We start from the raw sequence: 20,127 nt of genomic DNA, 5'->3' as shown, positions 1-20,127 counted from the left end.
GCACTTTGACAAAAAGCAATTTGTTTTTGTTTTGTTTTGTTTTTTGAGACAGAGTTTCTCTGTGGAGCCTTGGCTGTCCTGGACTCGCTTTGTAGACTAGGTTGTCCTTGAACTCAGAGATCTGCCTGCCTCTGCCTCTCGCATGCTGGGATTAAAGGTGTGAGCCACCACGCCCGCTTGACAAAAGCAATTTAAGGAAGAAAAAAATATTCTACCTCTCAGTTCAAGGTACATTCGTTCATGACAGGGAAGTAAGGCAGGGGAAGCTAGGAGCAGCTTGTCATGTTATGTTCCCTGTCATGAGAAAAGGGCACCAAGTATGTACATACAATTAGCTCTCTACATAATCCAGGATGTACTGCCCAGAGATTATTTACAGCCATCAATAAAATAGGTTTTCCCATACCAATTACTATAATCAGATAAAAAGCTCCCAACTGTATGCCCACAGCCTCTGTTAAAATAATGAACAAGTTTAGTACTTTCAGGAATAATGGCACAGAGTAAACATCATTGCTATTCCAAATGGAAAAAAAACAGGCAGGCACAAGAAACAGTCACACTTAAACAAAACAAAACAAAAGAACAACAAACCACTCCAAAATCCAACAGGGAAAGCACCAAATTCTGCTACTCTATGCCTGGCATCTTGGGCACATAATGTAATCATTTGAGTTACAGTAAGCTTGCATAGCCTCACCCCCTTAGCTCTGCTGCCATCAGCATACAGATGGTCTTCTGGGCAATTTCCAGTCCATGCCTGCAACTCTCCTTGGAATCCATCCCATGGATCTTGGCATCTCTAATTCCCTCAATATTCTAGACATCCTCGTTTGTACTTTCAGAGCTTCATGCAGTGTCCTCTCAGGGCATCTTTACAGAGACTCTGGCCCTACCACATATTGCCTGACCTCAGATGCTCTGCATGGCCCCATAATTCCTTCATGCCTTCAAAGCAATAACACATAGCCGAATGCAATTATTAGTTCAATAGCCAACTTCACAGTCTAGAGTCATCTAAGAAAAGAGTCTCCCTTAGATATTACCAAGCTCAGGTTGGCCTGCGGGCATACCTGTGAGGGAGATAATCTTTTTTTCCTAAACTGGCTTAATTGGGGGGTGGGAAGACCCAGCCTGAGTGTGGGCAGCACCATTTCAGAGGCTGGCCTTGAACTCTGTAAGAGTGAAAAGAGCAAGCTAGTAAATGTGCATGCGTTTCTCTCTGTGCTTGATAATGGCTATGTAATGCTTTGATGTCTTTACTTTCTGGAAATAATAGTCTGTAACACGGAACTGTAAGCTTACATGAAACCATGGTGGTACCAAGTTCTTCTGCTAGCTCAGGATGGCTATATGGTTTGGAACAGAGTTGTGTTAGTTTCTGTGACCTGACCCTGGAGAAGCCGCACACCTCTGGGCATCTGCTTTTCAGGAACTAGGAACTCTCTTAATAGCTCTGTTTCAATGTGGATGCTTCCCTTCAAATAAGCTTGCAGTTTCACAAGCCAAAGCCTTCGATGGGTGGTACCTTGCCCTCAATGCATGTGTCCCATTGGTCTAGTGTAGAACTGCATATTTCTCTTTAATCGTTGCCCTCTCTCTTTCAACTAGTACCTTGGCTGCAAAATTTAACATGTTCAAGTTCTTTTCTTCCTCCACAAACTATACAGTTTTCACATCCTTCTGTGCATCTTTTTTTTTTTTTTTTTTTTTTTTTTTTGCTGTTTTCCACTATAGATTTGGATAAGTGACATAAAATGTAGCCATGCTCAGCCCGAATGCTCTCCTGTCTTCAAATTTCCAGTGTCAAATAGACTAGTTCATGGTCTTGAAATTCAACTTTACTCAGGTTCTTAGGACAGAGGGCCACATTCATGGTAAAAAATATCACACAAATGACCCCATTCCCGGTTCCTTATACGTCCTTGTCCTCTGAACCTTCATCAACAGAGCATTCACGGTGCACATTTCTCTCAGTATTCTTCATCACTCAGAATACACCAGGATGACGCATTGAGGCTACTTCTAACATTTACCTGCTTTTGTGCCTTACAGTTCTAAATTCTTCTGTGTTCTAGCCACAAAACAGTTCAGTGGCCCAAGGGCTGCACAGTCAGATTTATCATATCAACGACCCCACTTCTGACACAGATTTCTCTCTTAGTTTCTTTTCCTGCCACTATGATAAAGTACTCTTACAAAAATCCATCAAGGAGAAAGAATTGCTGAGTCTTACATGGCTGGGACTTCAAGGTAACAGGAGCTTGAAGCATCTTGTCCTATTAATCACAGTAAGAAAAAAGGAGAGAGAATGCATACACGCCACTCCTTAGTTGACTCTCTCTCCCCTTTAAATGGTCCAGGACTTTCTGCTAAAGGGATGTTCTTACCCAATAACCGAGATGGGTCTTCCCATATCAATTGATAACAATCAAGATAATTCCCATAGGCATGCCCCACGGCTCATCTCCTAGGTGATTCTAGGTGATGTCAAATAACACTAATTGGTACCACCCCTCCATCTTAACAACAGGACATAGGCTCAGTAAGGTAAAACGATATATCTGGACTGGATGGGAAGAATGAATCAATTGTGACACAGGCTCACTGGTCACCCAGGGCTCCTGGAAGTCATTTCCATCATGTCTATGTCGCCTTATGACCGATACAGCATTGCTTCTCCTGGACTACCATCCAAGGCTACCTAGCCCATACGTGATGGGATAACATCGTATCCATCTCTTTCCCAGGGCTGTGACCTGCTAGAACAAGCTGGAGGGAAGAATGATCTCTTTTGCTCACAATTTCATAGTTGTCAGCCCATCATGGGGAGGAAGGCATGGAGGGGGACAGCATCTTACATTTTGGTGGCAAGGAAGCAGAGAAATGAAATATAGAAAAGATCCATCCTTAAAGAGACACACCCCTACTTTCTCCGTCTAGATTCTACCTTCTACTTTCCCCCCTTTCATAATAATGCAATCATATTATGATCCCAGCAATGGAGTGATGTATTTATTACACCCTGCTCTCCTCTGGAAGTAGGTTTGCAGACACACCCAATGTGTGCTTTATTAATCTTTGAGGTGTAGCTCAACTCAGTCACACTGAAGCTAAGCCTAAGTGTCGCCAGGACTTAAACTTTCTGATCTTTGTACTTATAGGACATCATAATGTAAGCTTAGATAGCTTTCCCTCACACACTACATCTTTACTCACAGCTAATTGAACATATCCTCTAGAATAGTGACCCTTTAATACCCGCAATCATAAAGTTGCTTTTGTTGCTACTTGATGACTGCAATGTTGTTCCTGTCATGAGTTGTAATGTCATTTGGTTTTGCAGCTAGAGGGCTGCTAAAGGGGTTGCGACCCACAGGTTGAAAACCACTACTCTAGACTAAGGCATGGTGTGTGTGTATGTGGGGAAAAACCCTAGTAAATTAGAAAAAATGATTAGTAAATTTTTGTGGGTTTATAAGTAGTTATTTTTCTTTTAGAGTATCATTAATCTGATTCAGAGTCTTACACATTCTAGGCATGCACTGTTACGCTGAAGGATGTCCCCAGCCATTAATAAGTAACAGTTTGCTGTCTTTGGCTGGTGTGTAGAATATGTCAAACTCTGCTTACTGTTTCCCTTTTATTATAGCACCAGGGGAGTGTTTTTTCTTTTAATTTTCAGGAACTCAGTCCACTGTAGAAGGCATGCCCCATGACACAGCTCACTGAGTCACAATTCTGCTACTTAGGCAGTGACCAAATATGGTGGCAGAGTATTTGCCTGGCACCCACGAGGCTGGCCTTGGTTGTAGTTCAGGCTTCAGTGAAAACTAAGACTGAGTATGTCACAAGGAAGTTCAAGTGCTCAAATTGCTGTGTTTATAAAGCCAGTCTGGTCAAGCCTTGCTGTAGCCACCTCACAGATGAGCAGTTGGGAAAGCTGCACAGCAGAGCCCCCCGCCCCCCACCCAGGCCACTGAAATGTAGTTCTTACCTTGTGATAGAGCACACACAGCAAACAGAGCTGTGCCAGGCCGGATGATAGCCTGTGGGGTGTGCCAATGCAAATAGGGCTCAAAGAAGAATGTGGTGTCGGCATTTCTGCAAGCTCGCTGTTAATCAAGTGGATCCTGCCATTTTAGGGCCTTTTAACACATGTTTTTGACATCTGGTCCTCTACATGTGACAGTTAAATTAGTTTCGTGATCAATGGAGGAGTATTTTATAGCACTGAATCATCAATAACCTTTAGAGCATTACAATGCTTGCTTTGCTCCTCTTTCTGTCTCCCCCTCCCTCTTTTTCTCTCTTCCCCCTCCCTCCTTCACCCCCTCCCTCCTTCCTTCTCTCTCAATGCCCAGAGAGTAATGCCCAGTGCTTAAAGCAAATTGACCTACTTTCCAAATAACTCTGACACCTTCTAAATGTTAACATGATTCTTAATTTTATGACTCTTGCTTTGAAGCCAAGAGGATCCCTAATTTGAGCTCGTCATTTTAAAGTACCCCGTGGCATGCCAGGCAGCTCATGCTGCTCTTTGGAAGACGGTGCTGGGAAGATGGCTTTAAATCAAAGCTGAGTAAAGGGTTTTGAAAGGCAATAAATGTGACGTGACCTGACCACAGGGCTTCCGGAAGGTTTCCAGTCAGGTGATGTGGTCCAATTGGAGCTTGAGAAATGTCACAGCAGCATCTATGTGATGTAGGGGAGGGAGGGCAGAGGTCCAGGTGGCAGAATGGTAACCGTAGTACACGCACAGATGCGAAGGCCTGGGAGTCTGAAGTTGTTAAAAGTCATGAGACGTATTTGGCCATGTCCCTTTGTTGGGGAGGCCTAATGGCACTCGGAGGAAGGATAGCGGACTACCAAGAAGAGACTTGATACCCTAGCACCATATTCAGGGGGAGGAGGTCCCCCTCAGCCACAGTCATAGGGAAGGGGGATTGGGGTGAAAGTGAGAGGGAGGGAGGAATGGGAGGATGCATGGGATGGGATAGAAAATGAGATGTAATAGGAATTATTTTATTTTTCAATAAAAATGTGTTATAAAATTTTTTTTTAAAAAGTAAAGAAACACTAGCCAATAACGAATTTTCTGAAATATACTAAGTATGTTAAGCCAGTATAGAATGAATTCTAGTTGGTATTTGGTTAGTAAAGCAAGCAGAAACTATCAAAGTTATAATTTCAAGCCATTATCTTGGGACTGTTATTTATTATTTATGTGATTTATGAAAACAATCCTTCTTTCATATAAGAGTAGTTTTCACATAAAATGCTTAGCATCTTTTAAAATTATATTTGAAAAATAAATTTAGTATATATTTAAAGTAAAGAATGGGATGATTTGATATATGTATTCAACCACAACAAGAATGACAACAAATCTCATGGAAATAGTAAATAGAAGGGTACTTTCCAAGAGCTAGGGTCAGATCAGATGGCGAGATGGCAGTACAGTACAGATTTTCAGCTATATTAGTAATTTCTGAGTATCTCCTTAACTTTCCACTAGTCTTAATCTTCCTGTTTGTGTAGTGAAGAAAGTGAATCCTTTTCCGTACATTTTAATATAGATATTTTCATTCAAAAAGATAATTAATACTTGAAAATGACAAAGCAGTAACCAGAAAACCCATTTGTCTATTATACTTTCTATTTTTGTCCAATCATATTACAGTTATTATATTCCTAATATTTAGATTTAAAACAGAGTTTTCAAGAATAGAAATTAGTTTCAGTGCCATTAAATGTTGCTGTGGGTGCCCACCTTTTCTCCAACTCCTAGCAACCAATAATCTCATCTAAATAGAATCATAAAATATGAAACCTTGTGGTTACATTGCTTTTTTTTCAGCACAGGATATTCAAGAGTCATTTATGTTCTTACATGTATCTACAGTTCCTTTTGATTGCCGGGTGAGACACAGGCTGATGTATTGCTCCTTCTACCCACTAAGACCAGTGGAATTGCTTCCTGCCTGTTGTTATTGTGAATAAAGCTGCTGTAAACAGTAGTATGCAGTGTGTTTTGTGCTAACATGTTTGTTAAACTCATCAGTAAGATTTCTGGGACTTACAGCAATGTTTTGAGACTTTGCCAAAGTGTTTTCCCAAGTGGTTGTACTACTTTGCACTCCTACCATCATAAGAGTTTCAGATTTAGCTGTCCTCAGTTGCATTATCAGCTTTTATTCTGCCCATCCTAATGAAGCTATAGTGTTTGTTATCACACTGCAGTTTCCCTTTGGAGTTCCCTAATACCCAGGGTAGTCCATCCTAGATTTTATGTTCATTTGCTACTTATATACTGTCTTTCATGAGACGTTCACTTAGATCTCTGCAAATTTGCTTGTGTCCTTTTCAAGTTTTAGTGTCATAAGAAGCGTTTTAAACATTATTAATAAATACTTATTTTGTATATTCAATTCCACATGTGTATGTCACAAGAACTGTAAGAGTGTGGATGTAAGTGCATTTTGAAATATCTTCAAAAAGTGTTTTTTCTCAGTGATTTATTTAATTTATAAATGCAAATGATCAATTTTAACTTTGCATTAATAAATCTTGTTTCACCATCTCAAAAAAAAAAAAAAAGTCATGAGAGGCTAACAGTTCGCTGTGGCCACTCCTTCCTTTGTGGACTTGCAGCAACATGTAGTTACTTAGCACTTGCAGAGTAAGATAGGACTGTAACTGGGAGCAAGAAGAAACTAATATGCATAATTAATTAACAGACCCATTTGCTCTGTGCCACCCACTGTTCTAATAATATACTGTGCTTAAAAGACTTTTAAAAAATACAGTGTAACAATAGCCGATTGTTTTCTCCTCAAATCATTAGATATATACATTATTGTAATTGACAGCACAGTTGCCTTCTTAGGCAATCTTAAATCATAGGTGAATATTCAGAGTAGTTTCCCTCTTCATTAAACACGTGTGACAGCCCCCGGCATGGAATAAGTTCCCAGCCCTAGAGATAGCTGCATTTTGCTCAAACTGAACAGGAAATCTGGAGTACCCAGTGTTTGTCAGGAAGCCACTGGGAAAACCAATAAACAACAATAACAACAACAGCAGCAGCAACAAACCATTTCCAGACACACTGGAAAAGTCACATTCAAGACAGGTTTGTCCTCGACTCGCATTCTCCTTGTAAGTTCAGTTTATATCAACAATACTCTGGGTCACCTTGGGTGAGTCAGATAGTCTCTCTGAGCTCTAAGAGGCCTCACCTCTGGCCCATCACCAGTTACGCTAGTTGTGCCCTTGACGTTGTGATAATGACCTAGGAGAAGGGCGTGTGACAGCCCCAGGAATAGAGTAAGTTAAATTCAGAGTTCTGGAGTCCCCAGTGGTTGTAAAGAAGCCATTGAAAGAAACACATCTCAAGACACACCACAAATAAAATGAAGCAAACAGCCCACATTTGGGACAGGCTTCTCTTTGCCTCACGTTCTCTTTGTTAGTTCAGATTCAAGCCCTGGTTGGGGAAGTAGGCGCCACTTCTCTCCGCCCAATAGTCCCTTTTGTAGTCCGAGAAGAATCTTCAGGAACCGAAGTCCTTTGATGTCAAATGAAGAAGCCAAAGAAACGGGGCTAGGACCGGAAGCCTGCCCTGCTTCTTCTCCTCTCTGTGCAGGGATCCCACAGTCAAGAGCTTCTGGCCAAACCTCGTCCCCCTAGAAGTGCTCTAGGCATTTCCCAGGCACCATGAATGAAGTGCAGTCCACAGCCTGAACATTAGCAATCTATCCTACTGTGATCAGAAAAGGGAAACTTTGGGTGCCATAATTCCTTTCTTCTCTGGCCTTACTTTTCCATCGGCTGAAATATATATTTGTACGACAATGTAAGTGTCAGTAAAAGTTTCTAACAACAACAGTAGCAGCAGCAGCAGTAATAATAATAATAATAATAATAATAATAATAATAATAATAATAATAATAATATTCCTTTCTAGGAATAGAGGTGCCTCGGTCAGTAAAGTACATCCTATACAATGGTGCAAACTTGACTTCAATAGCCAGTGCCCTCACTGAGACCAACCCAAACCAAAACCAAAGAAACAAAACACTGGCCATGGGAGCTTGCAACCATAAGCTTAGTACTGTGGTGACAGAAATAGGAGGATCAATGTAGCTTTCTGGCCAAGCAGACTAGCAAGTCAGTGAGTTTCAGATTCCATGAGAAACCCTGTCTCAAAAAAATAAGTAGGGAGTGACTGAAAAACATAACAGCTTTCAGGATCTTCTATGCACATGTACCAACTTGTACAAATTTCTGTCTACATACATGTGCTTGTACACAAACTCCCCTCCCTCTCTCTCACACACACACAACACACATAATTCTTTGTCACTCTGTGATGCTTAATTGTATTAACAAGTCAAAAGCAACTTCTCTATTAATTGTGTTTTCCAAATGTGGGTACATTCAATGTTAAGGCTTCTATGTTGCTCATCATGGAGGAATTTTTAGGTGAATTGTCTCTGATTTTCGTTTGCAACATGCTTAGAGATGCACACCGATGAATTACCAACCCTTGTGTTGTTTCTGCCTTACAGGAGAGAATAATAGAGCGCTTGAAAGAGCAGAGGGAGAGAGATGACCGGGAAAGGCTGGAAGAGATAGAATCCTTCCGAAAAGAAAACAAAGACCTTAAAGAGAAGGTCAATGCTTTGCAGGCTGAACTGACAGAGAAGGAGGTGAGTCTGGAAAAACAAACGGATCCCGTCCACATCCTCAAAAACCCTGCTTTTGTTGACATTTATTTCATTGACCGTCTTAGGGAACACACAGTTTAGTGTGAAGACTTGTGGAATATGGAGACCTTTCTCTCAGAAGGCTGCCCGAATTCCAAGGAAAACAGTTTCAGTATCTCCCTTCATCAAAGATGCCTTTGGGAACCCTTACCATTAGGCTGACTCCAGTGTGGTCCCTAAAATCATTTTTTTTTCTTGTCTTTTATCTTACTAACCACCCTTGCATGACTTAGGGATTTTTTGTTTAGGTCCTATTGTCATTTGCTTGCTCATCAGTTAGCATAACAGGAACAATAATAGCTCCACTTTACTTACTGATGCTTTGGGGGATGCTTTGCATTCACCTGCAAGTCTCAAATAGATCACCCAGTACCGCCTACTTAGACAACATGACATCGAATGCATAATTCTTGGACAGGTGCAACTTCTCTTTTGGAATTTTATTTTTTATTTTACAGTAGATCACTTAAAGCCACTTCACCATCTCATACTGTAGCAAAGATGAATATAGACTAGAAGTGCCACCTGCGTTTTTACAGTAAGACAATATATTTTAAGCATCTTTCCGCTTGGGGATTCTGGAGCAGTTGTTTGGTGGTGCATCCTCCATGCTCTAGGCGATACCTACAAGATGTCAGCATTCTGGAGGATTCTTTGGTGTAGCTGTGGGTGAAGCAGTTGTGTACCTCATCGTACCCAGTGTCATCATCTTCAGCTGTTCCTGCCATAGTGATTTCTCTCTTCCAGAAATGTCCAGCCTCTGCAGGATGGCCCAAGCCACTTGGGCATGCTGCATTGCCCTAATCCATGGCTGCTTTTCTATCAGCTCTCCAGGCTTACCCCCTCCCTTGTATATTGGTAACTCCTCACAGATTACAGTCTAGTCTAAATAGGGACTTGCAGCTTTGATGCAAGAGGAGTTCTGAGGGAGCCAGAAGACAAGTTTCTTCTCCTGAAAAAAATTGGTGCTTACTAGATTTTTAGAAAAGGAGATTGCTTCTTTTTCATCGCAATAAAGGATCGACTCCTCGCCACATTGCACCAATTTTGACCAGATGGAGCTGTCACTTGCATGTGACAGAAGCACACTAGCTTTGCTCTCATTTGTAATATTCTTCGCCATTTGGATTTGCATTTGAGGGTTTGTACCTTAAAATCAAAGTGTTCACTCTAAGTGAAAAGGAGACCTTGATGACACGGCAAGGAAGACACTTTAGACAGAGACGGCCTCATAGGCAGGGCTAGCCGCGAGTGAGCATCGCACGGGCAGCACGTGGCATTGGCATTTGGGGTTCAGTCAGAAAAACAGATGCAGGTTAATAAATTTAACTAAATAAAGGGGCTTGTTGCAAGGAAGTGGCTTAATACGTTAAAGAAGGCTGGGCAAGCCCAACATGTGTAATGTGACTAGGAGGAAGAGCAGACAGAGAACTCAGACACAGACTGTTGCTGTAATCCAGGGGGAGAAGGAGGGAAGGTGGTTTCTTCTACCATGAGTTTTGCTCCTAAGCCCCCCCCCCAAAGGGTAGAATCAGGCCCACCCAGAGTACAGAGGATAATCTTCTTAAAACTTAAAATCAGTTGATTATGGGTGTTAGTTGTGTCTGAAAATCTCTTCACAACACCTAGATTAATAACTAGGAACTTTAGCGTAACCAAAATAAAGCTGGCGGTCACAACTGGCAATTTACAATTTAACAGAGAGCAACGTAGAAGTGCAGTTCTCAGGGACCTTATAATTTAGTCTGGGTGATGATATGTCTTCACTGTGACAAAATGACTGGATTATAAGGTCCTTCCTTTTTCCGTGGAAGTGAGATCAGAGCTGTAGACCAGAGTTTGAGACTGATCAGCCTTTAATGGCGAGGGCGACCTTGAACAAGAGTAACAGTGGACGTGGACTTCCTGTGTTGAAAAAAAATGAACGTGATTTAGCAGTTCCTCAAAACGTGTGTAGGAGCCTTCTGCTGGGCAGTGACCTCCGTCATCAAGGGCATTCCCTGCTCGGGGCGCAGTCTGTGTAAAGGGTGAGCAGCATCTCGGTTTACTGGGAGAACACTGTTCTTCCCATCTTCCCTGCTGTTACCATGTTGATAGAAAGGGTGAAGCTGACACATTTTAGGCAGTAGGGGTTGTTGGCTATTGCACATTTGGTAACGAAAGTTTCCCCAGTAGATAGGAAACACTGTGTTCAGAGATGTGTTCCAGTATTGATTTCTCTGGGTTTTAGAATTCAAGCTATTTAGAGAAGCCCTACTAGAATTCTGGCTGTGGTTGACAGCCGAGCAATATAGGCAGGCAGCCCTGTATCTGACTAGGAGATTAGTCGTATTTATTGAACCGAGATTAGAACTTGTAGTCCTCTTTATCCTATGATTTTATATACCTTTGCCTTTGATTTACCAGAAGATATTTGAAATATTAGCCGTTGTGTTTCTGTTAAAGAAAGGGAAATGCGATCAAGTTTAATAGACGCTTCTTTTGTGTTTGATTTACCCTTGAGAAAGAAGCATCGAAGTCAGTATTTTGTTTCGTACCTGTCTTAGAGTCAGCACAGCCAAGTACAACAAATACAAAATGTGGAGCTCAGGTCTTTGTCTAGAGAAGGGGTGCTGAAAGATTGCCTTAGGACTTTAAGTATGAGCATGACTGAGATGTTAAAACCGCTTGTATTGACTGCACCGCTGAGTCACGTTTGATTCTACTGCATTGAGATATCCCGTTCTGTCTTGTAAGCTGGCCAGCCTCAGTGTCCTGGTTACCAGGGTCTACACCACTACCTTACCTTACCCTCTCCGTTTAGTGCGTACGGCATTGCTGGGTGTAGAGTCCCTGGGTTTATGCTGATGACCCTGCCAGGAGAAATTGTGATGTTTTGCTTACTAGCATTCTTCTTCTTTCAGTCAAGTTTAATCGACCTCAAAGAGCATGCGTCTTCATTAGCATCCGCAGGACTGAAGAGGGACTCCAAACTAAAATCTCTAGAAATAGCTATCGAACAAAAGAAGGAGGAATGTAGCAAATTGGAAGCACAGTTAAAAAAGGTAAGTCAAGTGTGAGCATAGACGTGCTGATTTTAGAATGAATTTACAAACTAGTTAAGGAAGAGACATCGTTTCAAAATAAACAAATCCCTTCTCATTTGCTGTCTGTTAATAAAAGAGTTCTAATTAAACACTCAAGTCTATTCCTGAAGAGTCCACATCAAGTCTGTCTGTAAATCTGAAAAAATTCTCTTAAGTTTCCTGTTGAAAGAAACCTTGAAAAAGATAAAACAGTAGAAGAAAGTAAACAAAATAAGAACTAGGCATTACTCTCTGGGAACATCTAAACTATCCGAGAGGGAGAATGGGAACTTTGTCATTGAAGGGAAGAATCCAGAGACCCCTGTATGCCTTAATAAACGGTTACAACTTTCAGAAGTAGGTCAGTTTTTGTAACACAAGTTGACAAAAATGTCCCTGGCAACACTTAGTTCCTAGATGTTCCCTGGAGTAGTGGAGTCCCTAGGGCATCCGCAGAGTGATGATTATGGTCTAGTTTCTAAGGAAGCTTGTTAGGTGCAAAGGTCTCTGGAAAGGGAGCAGGGTCTTTCCGTGTTGTGTTCACTTGTTTTCTCCAGCCTGCACATTTCGTGGGGTGCATTTCCCAGTCATGCATTGCTCCTTTGACTCTCCCCCATGTTGTTGGTTCGTCTGCACTCACTGTTCATACAAAACTCATAGTGTTACCAACTGAAGTCTCTTGTTCCTCTTGACAGCTTGTAAACTTAGAAGAGATAAGAATCTAAACATTCAAACAAAGCATATAAATAATATTTGACTGTGATTTCTAGCACACTAGAATGGGGATTTATTAACTATAGTTATGAACACAGATGGCGTGGATGACCAGAGATATGAACAATGCATTTATCTACACAAGAATTATTTTGAATGCTTAACGTTTAAATATTCTATTTTCTGTGAACTTACGCACTACAACCTGAAATGTAATTATTTCAAAACACAAGGGTTTTTGAACAGCACCACGAGAAAAGTTACACTTATTAAGACTCAGAAGGGACATATAGAGTGGCTGAGAAGATGGCTTATGGGTAGATCGGGGGGCATGCAAAGAAATACCAGGCAATGCGGTGTATTGCTGTAATCCTGTTTCTGGGAAGGAGGCATGATTAGGCCTCTGGACTCTTTGGACTCCCAGTTGACTTAATTGGTGAGCTCCAGTTCATAAGAGACACCATGTCAAAGTATAAAACTATAAGGGAGAGAAGCAACTGCAGAAGACACCTGGTGTTTGCCGCTGGTTGATACATGTCTGTACAGGGGCACGTGCTGGCATGTACATACACATATACCACACACACACACACACACACACACACACACACACACACACATTCACACATGCACACACATATGGACACAGCAGATGGAAAAGAAAAATGAAATGTGCCTAGTAAATCTCTTTTAACAACATGGCAAGAAATTTTGAAAGAAAAGTCAGTTTCGGGATCTTTTCAACATCTCTCTTACTTTAAGTAATATTTAATAAAACAGGAATCTGGCTGTGCATGCCTTTGGTACATGAAGTATTTCTTAACATATTTGTGTTTTACTCTATTGCATACTATACTTCACTTACTAAGACAGCTTCATGATGATGAAACACACTATATATAGATCAGAGATCACACTATAGTAGAGAGAAATGGTCTCTGCAGGACCTCACCTCATGCATAGTGTGCTGAGTAGGAGGAAACCTTGCAGCTCATCTCCTAAATACATAGTGAAGAGAACTTAAAAAGGCAATGATGGTTTAAATGCTCATGCCTAACCTGCAGGTTAGGCTCTCAAGCATTGACTAAATTCAGGCTTAAAGTATTTTTTTTTTTAGGTAGTCTCTAATTTCCACTGGTAGTTCCAGTAAAACCTCACTTCAGAAAGAAATGAGATCTACGTGAAATATTTTAAAGCAGGAGCCAACAGCGTGAGAATGTGCAGATAAACACATCATTTACTTCAGGAAAAATAAGCAGCCGTGGAAGCTTAAAGGGGTGCCTTCAGCGCCTCTAGGCAGAAAGACGTGCCACTTGTGAATAAAAATTTACTAAAGGAAAGCTGAAAATAAAATTATTTTGTCTCATAAATACACCGTGGATTTTCCCGGTGGCATTTTGCTTAAGATTTGTCATGGTCCAGGTAGTTTTTGCCCATAAAATGCCCATAAAAGTATAAATTAATGGCATTTAGTTGAACAGAGACTTTGTCTGCTAGTGACAGTGGAATCCACAAGGGGATTTTTAACTTGTTATCCTAAACAATGCCTGACTGAAGTGAGATGTTTTTTGTTTTTTTTACATAAAAATGTGTGGAGAAGTTTGGATACATAGTCATTTTGACACTGTTCTATGTAGACTTATGAAGCCTTCAAATAATTTGTGGTAGAAAGACTTCTACACAGGAAAGGGATTCCATGCATTCTACCCCAGCCTCTCAGAAATGACAGTCAAATATTCCTGTGTAAGGAAACTCTGTTAGTGCTCATAAAGCAATGCTAAGCAGGTGAGGCATAATTACTAACTGTAAGTGTGCATAAGGATGAAATCTACCTGCTAACGTTAGCTGCCCAGGGATTGAGAAGAACCGGAATGCTGATTACAGACCTCTCTGTCTAGTGAACGAATTTTTTTTTTTTTGAGGTTCAAGCTGTAGGGGATAACTGACCTGTATCTTTAGGAATTTGTCGAGAAGACCTAGAATCCAAAGTGCCATGACCTCTACTCCCTTTAGTTTTCCAACCAATCCTGCACTTCAGGATGTGAAAACCATAATTTGTTCTACACAACTTAAAGAAATAGGTATCCTGTCTCCAAGGGAGTGTCTCAGTCTAATACCAAATAATAGTCACGGTAATCTTTCACCTACTAGATCTTAGTCTTGACCCTCAAATTAATGTGTGGTTATTTAATAAATATAACTTGAGCACACTAATTACAAGTAATATTTAGGACACTTGACTGTACACAGAACTGGCAGGAGCCCATTATAGGTTCTAAAGTACTTGGAACATTATTGGATATCTTTCCAAATTACTTTTTCAAAATTGAAACGGTAATCAACAACACTGTGCTATGGTTTCCCTTTATATTTCTCCAGACTTGAAGGCTTTCTTTCCCCCATTTAAATCAGTATGATGGTGCCAGGCTTATTGACACCTCGCTATTGCTAACCTGCTGCTTCCTAATCTCTACTTAAGTTAGGCACAAAAGAGAAAATTTAGGCTTATGTTACTACCAAAGAAGAGCTATAAATTCAGTGATAAGATTTAATTAATCTTTTACTATTACCGTCTTTGAAGTTCAGGTAATAAATTGTGGGCTTGGCCAAAAGTACCTTCTTGTGATTCATTGCTGGAGGCCAGCACTTCATGTATCATCAAAAGTGGACAGTTTTCCTTATTTCATGGGCTATTTAACTTGAGAAAGGGAAAGTAACACAAACCTTAAATTTCTTATTCCAGCTATTCTTTTTTAGGAGCCAAAGTCAACATTTGTATTTCCCCAGAGCCTTTCACTTTCACTGTGGAATGTTTAGAAACTGAAATTTCTTCTTCTTCTTTTTTAAAGACCAGCTCGTCTGTGCAAATGCACTGGATTTGCTGAGCTAATGCTGTTTTTCTGGATCTTTCCTTCTTTCCCTGTCTGTGCTGCAATGCCTCCCTACCTTTGCAATGTAGCAAGCCGAACAGTTGTTCAATCAGATGTACAACCCAGTAAGTCATTTCCGGAAAGTTCCCGCTGTAACATATCAAAGCATGAGGATCCCCCCGAGCCCATGTCGCAGGGTACCACATTGGGGATGCTCCCACAGTGCTGATCAGTCTCTTCCCATAGGATACCATGCTGGGGATGCTCCCACAGCACTGATCAGTCTCTTCCCATAGGGTGCCACGCTGGGGATGCTCCCACAGCGCTGATCAGTGTCTACCTGTTCCCACTCTGTTGAAAGAAATGATCTACACAAAGCCAATGCCATTTCTTTCAAAATTTAAAAACCAAGGGGCAAAGGAAATATGGCCAGCCTTGGTGTTACCTTCTTTCTAACTTCAGTTTTCGGGCTGCAACGCAAAGCAAAGCAGCTGAAGACCCGAGCTCATGGAGCTGTTGTAAGACCCTTCAAACACAGGCTTCCCTGTGCCACAGGGGTAGCATTTGCAGAACAGCTGGCAGCACACATGTGTGCTGTGTGTATGGCCTCCATGTTAAGCTGGGTTTAGCTTTAAAATCTGAGCTGTGTGCTTGGAGATTGTTAAATGCTTAAGCCATCATGTAGGGTTTGTAAGAGTTCAAAACACGCCATTGACCTGAGGACAGACATAACGTAGTCGCCTAGTAACAGATCGTAGCAGTTCTGATGTTAAGCCTAGTAAAGTCTGAGAAGCTGGTAACTAGTTCAAAAAGTAATAAAATAGTTCAGACATTTACGCTAGGCCTTTATCCTAATGTCACATGCGTTCCTATGGAACATTTATTTGTTTCTTTAGTTTAATTTTAAAAAGGAAAGAAAGAGAGCCTTTTCTGTTTAGTTACCAGACTGGCTTCCTGGGAGTTATTGTAAATGAAGGTAACTAAGAATACTTCTCTTGACATTATTTTCCACTTAAAAATCCTTATCACAGGAAAAAAAAGAAAGAAAGAAAGAAAGAAATGCCATTCAGAAAGGAAGTAATTCAGTCAACACAGGTTTGTGTAAGACGAGCTCCACCTCTGTACAAGGTGATACGCAAGATGCTTGGTTGTACTTAATAGATTGTACCTGGACTTGTCATTTTACCCAACAAATGCATTTACAGACACAATTTATAAAGCCCTGCTAAAGTAGGCAGGCCCCAGATGGATTTTAGCAGAGTAGCAAAAAACCCAACCAACCAACCAACCAGCCAGCCAGCCAGCCAGCCAGCCAACCAACTGCCCATGTTTTCGTTACCTTAATATTTGAATGGAAGTAGCAATAGACAGGCTGAAGACAAGAGGCTAAGAGAAACAAACAAACAAAAAAAATGTTGAAAATCACCCTGATAAAAATACATGTCTTCTTGTGAATATTTCTAGAACACGATTGACAAACATCTTAAAATTTGTAGTGCTTTTTGTGTTCTATGGCTGCAAAGAATTCTTAGGATAGTAGTTGGAATTTCCCAAGCCCTTGTCAGAGTAGATAAGAGTCAAAGAAATGGCTTAATGACATGGCACCCTCAACTCACCCTTTCTCTTCCACTGGGGGCCAGGCCTCAGCTATTCAAAAGCACACTTTACAGTCATTCCAGTGACTAATTCAAAGTCTCAAGCTGACTTTCTTCTCCGGTGTTAATTAAGCTAACCCAATGGTTTGGCATCCCGGGAAGATAGCCAGCGCTCCTTATTTTAACCATGCTCCTCCACTCCCTTGTCTGCAGATATTTCAGGGTCCAGTTCTTTTTCTGGCTGATGGGATGCAGCTTGATGGGTTTTCTACCCTTTATTAAGGATACGATTATTAAGTTTTAAAAATGACTGTTTCTCCTCATTATAAAAGTAATGTATGGCCATGGTATTGGAAAGGTAAAGAAGAATGTAAAGTTGAGGATGTTACTCTTTATTCTTTATTCTTCTTTCCTCTTTTCCTGTCTGTCTGTCCTTCCTTCCTTCCTTCCTTCCTTCCTTCCTTCCTTCTCTTTTCTTATGTAATGCTCTATACCTTTTCACCAAGTTGTGCCAAAATGTTTGTTCAGTTTTTATAGCTTACTTTTTTTGCAATAAAAATTGCAGAATTCCCTTATATAATCTGTGCTCTCCAGTCTACTCATTACACTGGCTGTGACCACCCATGCCCTTCTTTCAATCACGTCTACAGGTTCTCCAACCACACTCATCTATCCCTTCCTCCATCTTCTCCTTGTCCCCTCCTCTCCCAGCTCCACCTTCTCTGCCTCTCTGTCTCCTTCTCTTTTTCATTCTTTCACAGAATGACTTTCTGGACCAGCAGTCTTGATTTTTAAGGATATTTCAATAGTTCTTACTATGTTGTATTTCAGAGAACTTTTACTGATCAATGTGACCTTAAGACTTTTTGACCATACCCTGCCCCACACAGAGATTGTCATTTTAAATGACTTTGAAAAATCTATAGGTCTTTTTTTTTTCTTCTCTTTAATTACTAATGAATTTTGGATTTAAAGATATATTATTAGCTCAGTAATTTTCCTTTTGGAAATTAGTCCCTTTGGCCATTTAAGTTCTGGCTTTTAACTTACTAGTTTGCTCATTGGTATATATGAGGTGTTTTCTGTTCTATAAATAACTTTTTCTCATATTGTAACTATTATTATTATTATTATTATTATTATTTGTTTTTTGTTTGTTTGTTTGTTTGTTTTGAGACAGGGTTTCTCTGTGTAGCATTGGCTGTCCTGGACTCACTTTGTTGACCAGGCTGGCCGCGAACTCACAGATATCTGCCTGCCTTTGCCTCCTCAAGTGCTGGGATTAAAGGGGAGTGTGCTCTCATGAGCGACTGTATTGTGACCATTTTATTTAATTTTTAATATGGAGAATTATTTTAGTGCTTTTGATAAGTTGTTTTTTTAAATTTTCTTACTTTCTTTATTCTTTGAAGTCATTCTCTGATTTTACTTACATTTCTAAAAATTTTGGATGTTATTTTTTATATCACTACAACTCATATCATCTGTATTTAATTACTATTGAGATGTAAAGTGTATATATATATATATATATATATTTTTTTTTTTTAAATTATCAGCTATTTTTCATTGCCTGTTGAGTGTTCTCTGGCCTTGATGTTGCTGTTTTGAATATTACACTCTGTAGGGACGAAGGTCTCAGTCATCTTTAGCTGTGTCTCTTTGTTGTTGGGCCAGAATCTCAGCTCTTGTGACTTTATGATGTTCAAACACCTAGTGGATCGTGTTCTAGCTTGATTCTCCCGCCTTATGTGGGAGTTCTTGGCTTTTCATTTTTAACTTTCTGGGTGAATTCAGAGGTCACTTTTTTCAACTAAAAAATCTCAGTTTCTGGTGATTTATATTGAGTTATGTTCATCCTATATGATAATTTAATTTCTAATATCACCTCTTATCCACTTATAAATTATGATCCAGTTTTTTAAAATTGATGTTTTGACTTTTTCTATACATGCTTTATTCATTTTTAAAGCTATTGTGAACCATATGCACACATATAATTTTTAAGCTGTTAGAGCAACTGATATATTTCTTCTTGTATTCTTAAAAATAATATATTCATTTTAATTTCATGTGCATTGGTGTTTTGCCTACATGTATGTCTGGGTGAGAATATCAGATTCCCGGAACTGGAGCTACATACAGTTGTGACCTGCTATGTGGGTGCTGGGAATTGAACTCAGGTCCTCTCAAAGAGCAGCCAGTGCTCTTACCCACTGATTCATCTCTTCAGCCCCCCCTTTTATTTCCTAACCAGTTATTGGCACCCAGGAAGTTTTTTCTTGTGTCTGTTTGTTTTGAATTTGGCTATCTTCAAATATCTGATGAATTTACTGTAGTTGTTTCGAATGCACAACAACTTTTTATATTAAGTACAATGCCCGTGTGTCTACGCTCAGAGTAAATAAGGAGTGGGCTTTGGTGGCTTCCTGCAAATATGTTCTGGAATAGAATAAAATATGTAACATCTTCTTGAAGAATCTTAAAATTCTTGCCTTTGAATCCTACTAATAACCTTTATTCACTTAAGTGCCAGCCTCCAATCCTGGAGGAGTTTTGTCTTATTGTGGTAAATATATGCAGGTTAACTTCAGCCAAATCTTTTTCTTCCCTTAGTTTTTAATTCTAGACAAATCATAGAGTTTATTGTTGGTTTCAAATGCTGCCTTGGTTCTAGCCTTAGTATGCTTGGAGATGGTGTCCAGAAGTCTTTCCTATATTTTAAAAGAATATTTCACCTTTTGGACACATTAATTGAGTGCTTTGTAAAATACTCTGTTGTTATAGGGCACTGAGGCCACCTTCCTGCTGACAAGGGAGCACTTGACATCCCTCTCATGTGCCCCCATGAGCTCCTCCCCCTCCCCTGCCTGTCACTGTCCATTTGAAATCCTGTCTTTTATAAACATATTTCGTTCAGGTTTCATGTTTTATTTAAGAGTTTATAAAACAAAACAAAACAAACAAACAAACAAAAAATTCAAACATTTTCCCATTCTACACAGAGAAAAACATCTTCCTAATGTTCAGGGAGGCTTCCCTGTTTAAGATGCCATCTTAGGACTATGCATTTCTAGGGACATGTGTGCTGCTTATAAATCCCTTAATGGC

The 20,127-nt window shown here is 40.2% G+C and overlaps 1 protein-coding gene across 20 annotated transcripts in view; it reads left to right on the top strand.

Annotated features, from left to right (window-relative positions):
• Positions 1-20,127, top strand: part of ERC2 (ELKS/RAB6-interacting/CAST family member 2) — an 869,527-nt gene that overhangs the window by 413,667 nt on the left and 435,733 nt on the right. For 15 of the 20 annotated variants that reach the window (XR_014781666.1, XR_014781667.1, XR_014781668.1 and 12 more), the window contains 3 exons: positions 8,575-8,715; positions 11,676-11,816; positions 15,511-15,546. Coding sequence is in view for 14 of the 20 variants with exons in the window: in XM_084794830.1 (XP_084650956.1) it covers positions 8,575-8,715; positions 11,676-11,816; positions 15,511-15,546 (318 nt within the window). In the remaining 6 variants the exon portion in view is untranslated. The remainder of the gene's footprint in view (positions 1-8,574; positions 8,716-11,675; positions 11,817-15,510; positions 15,547-20,127) is intronic. The other 5 variants (XM_084794840.1, XM_084794842.1, XM_084794841.1 and 2 more) reach the window with 1 other exon arrangement.

Source organism: Acomys minous (genome assembly GCF_964271855.1).
Source record: "Acomys minous genome assembly, chromosome: 9".
Lineage (NCBI taxonomy): Eukaryota > Metazoa > Chordata > Mammalia > Rodentia > Muridae > Acomys > Acomys minous.
This window is presented reverse-complemented; position numbering and strand designations above follow the sequence as displayed.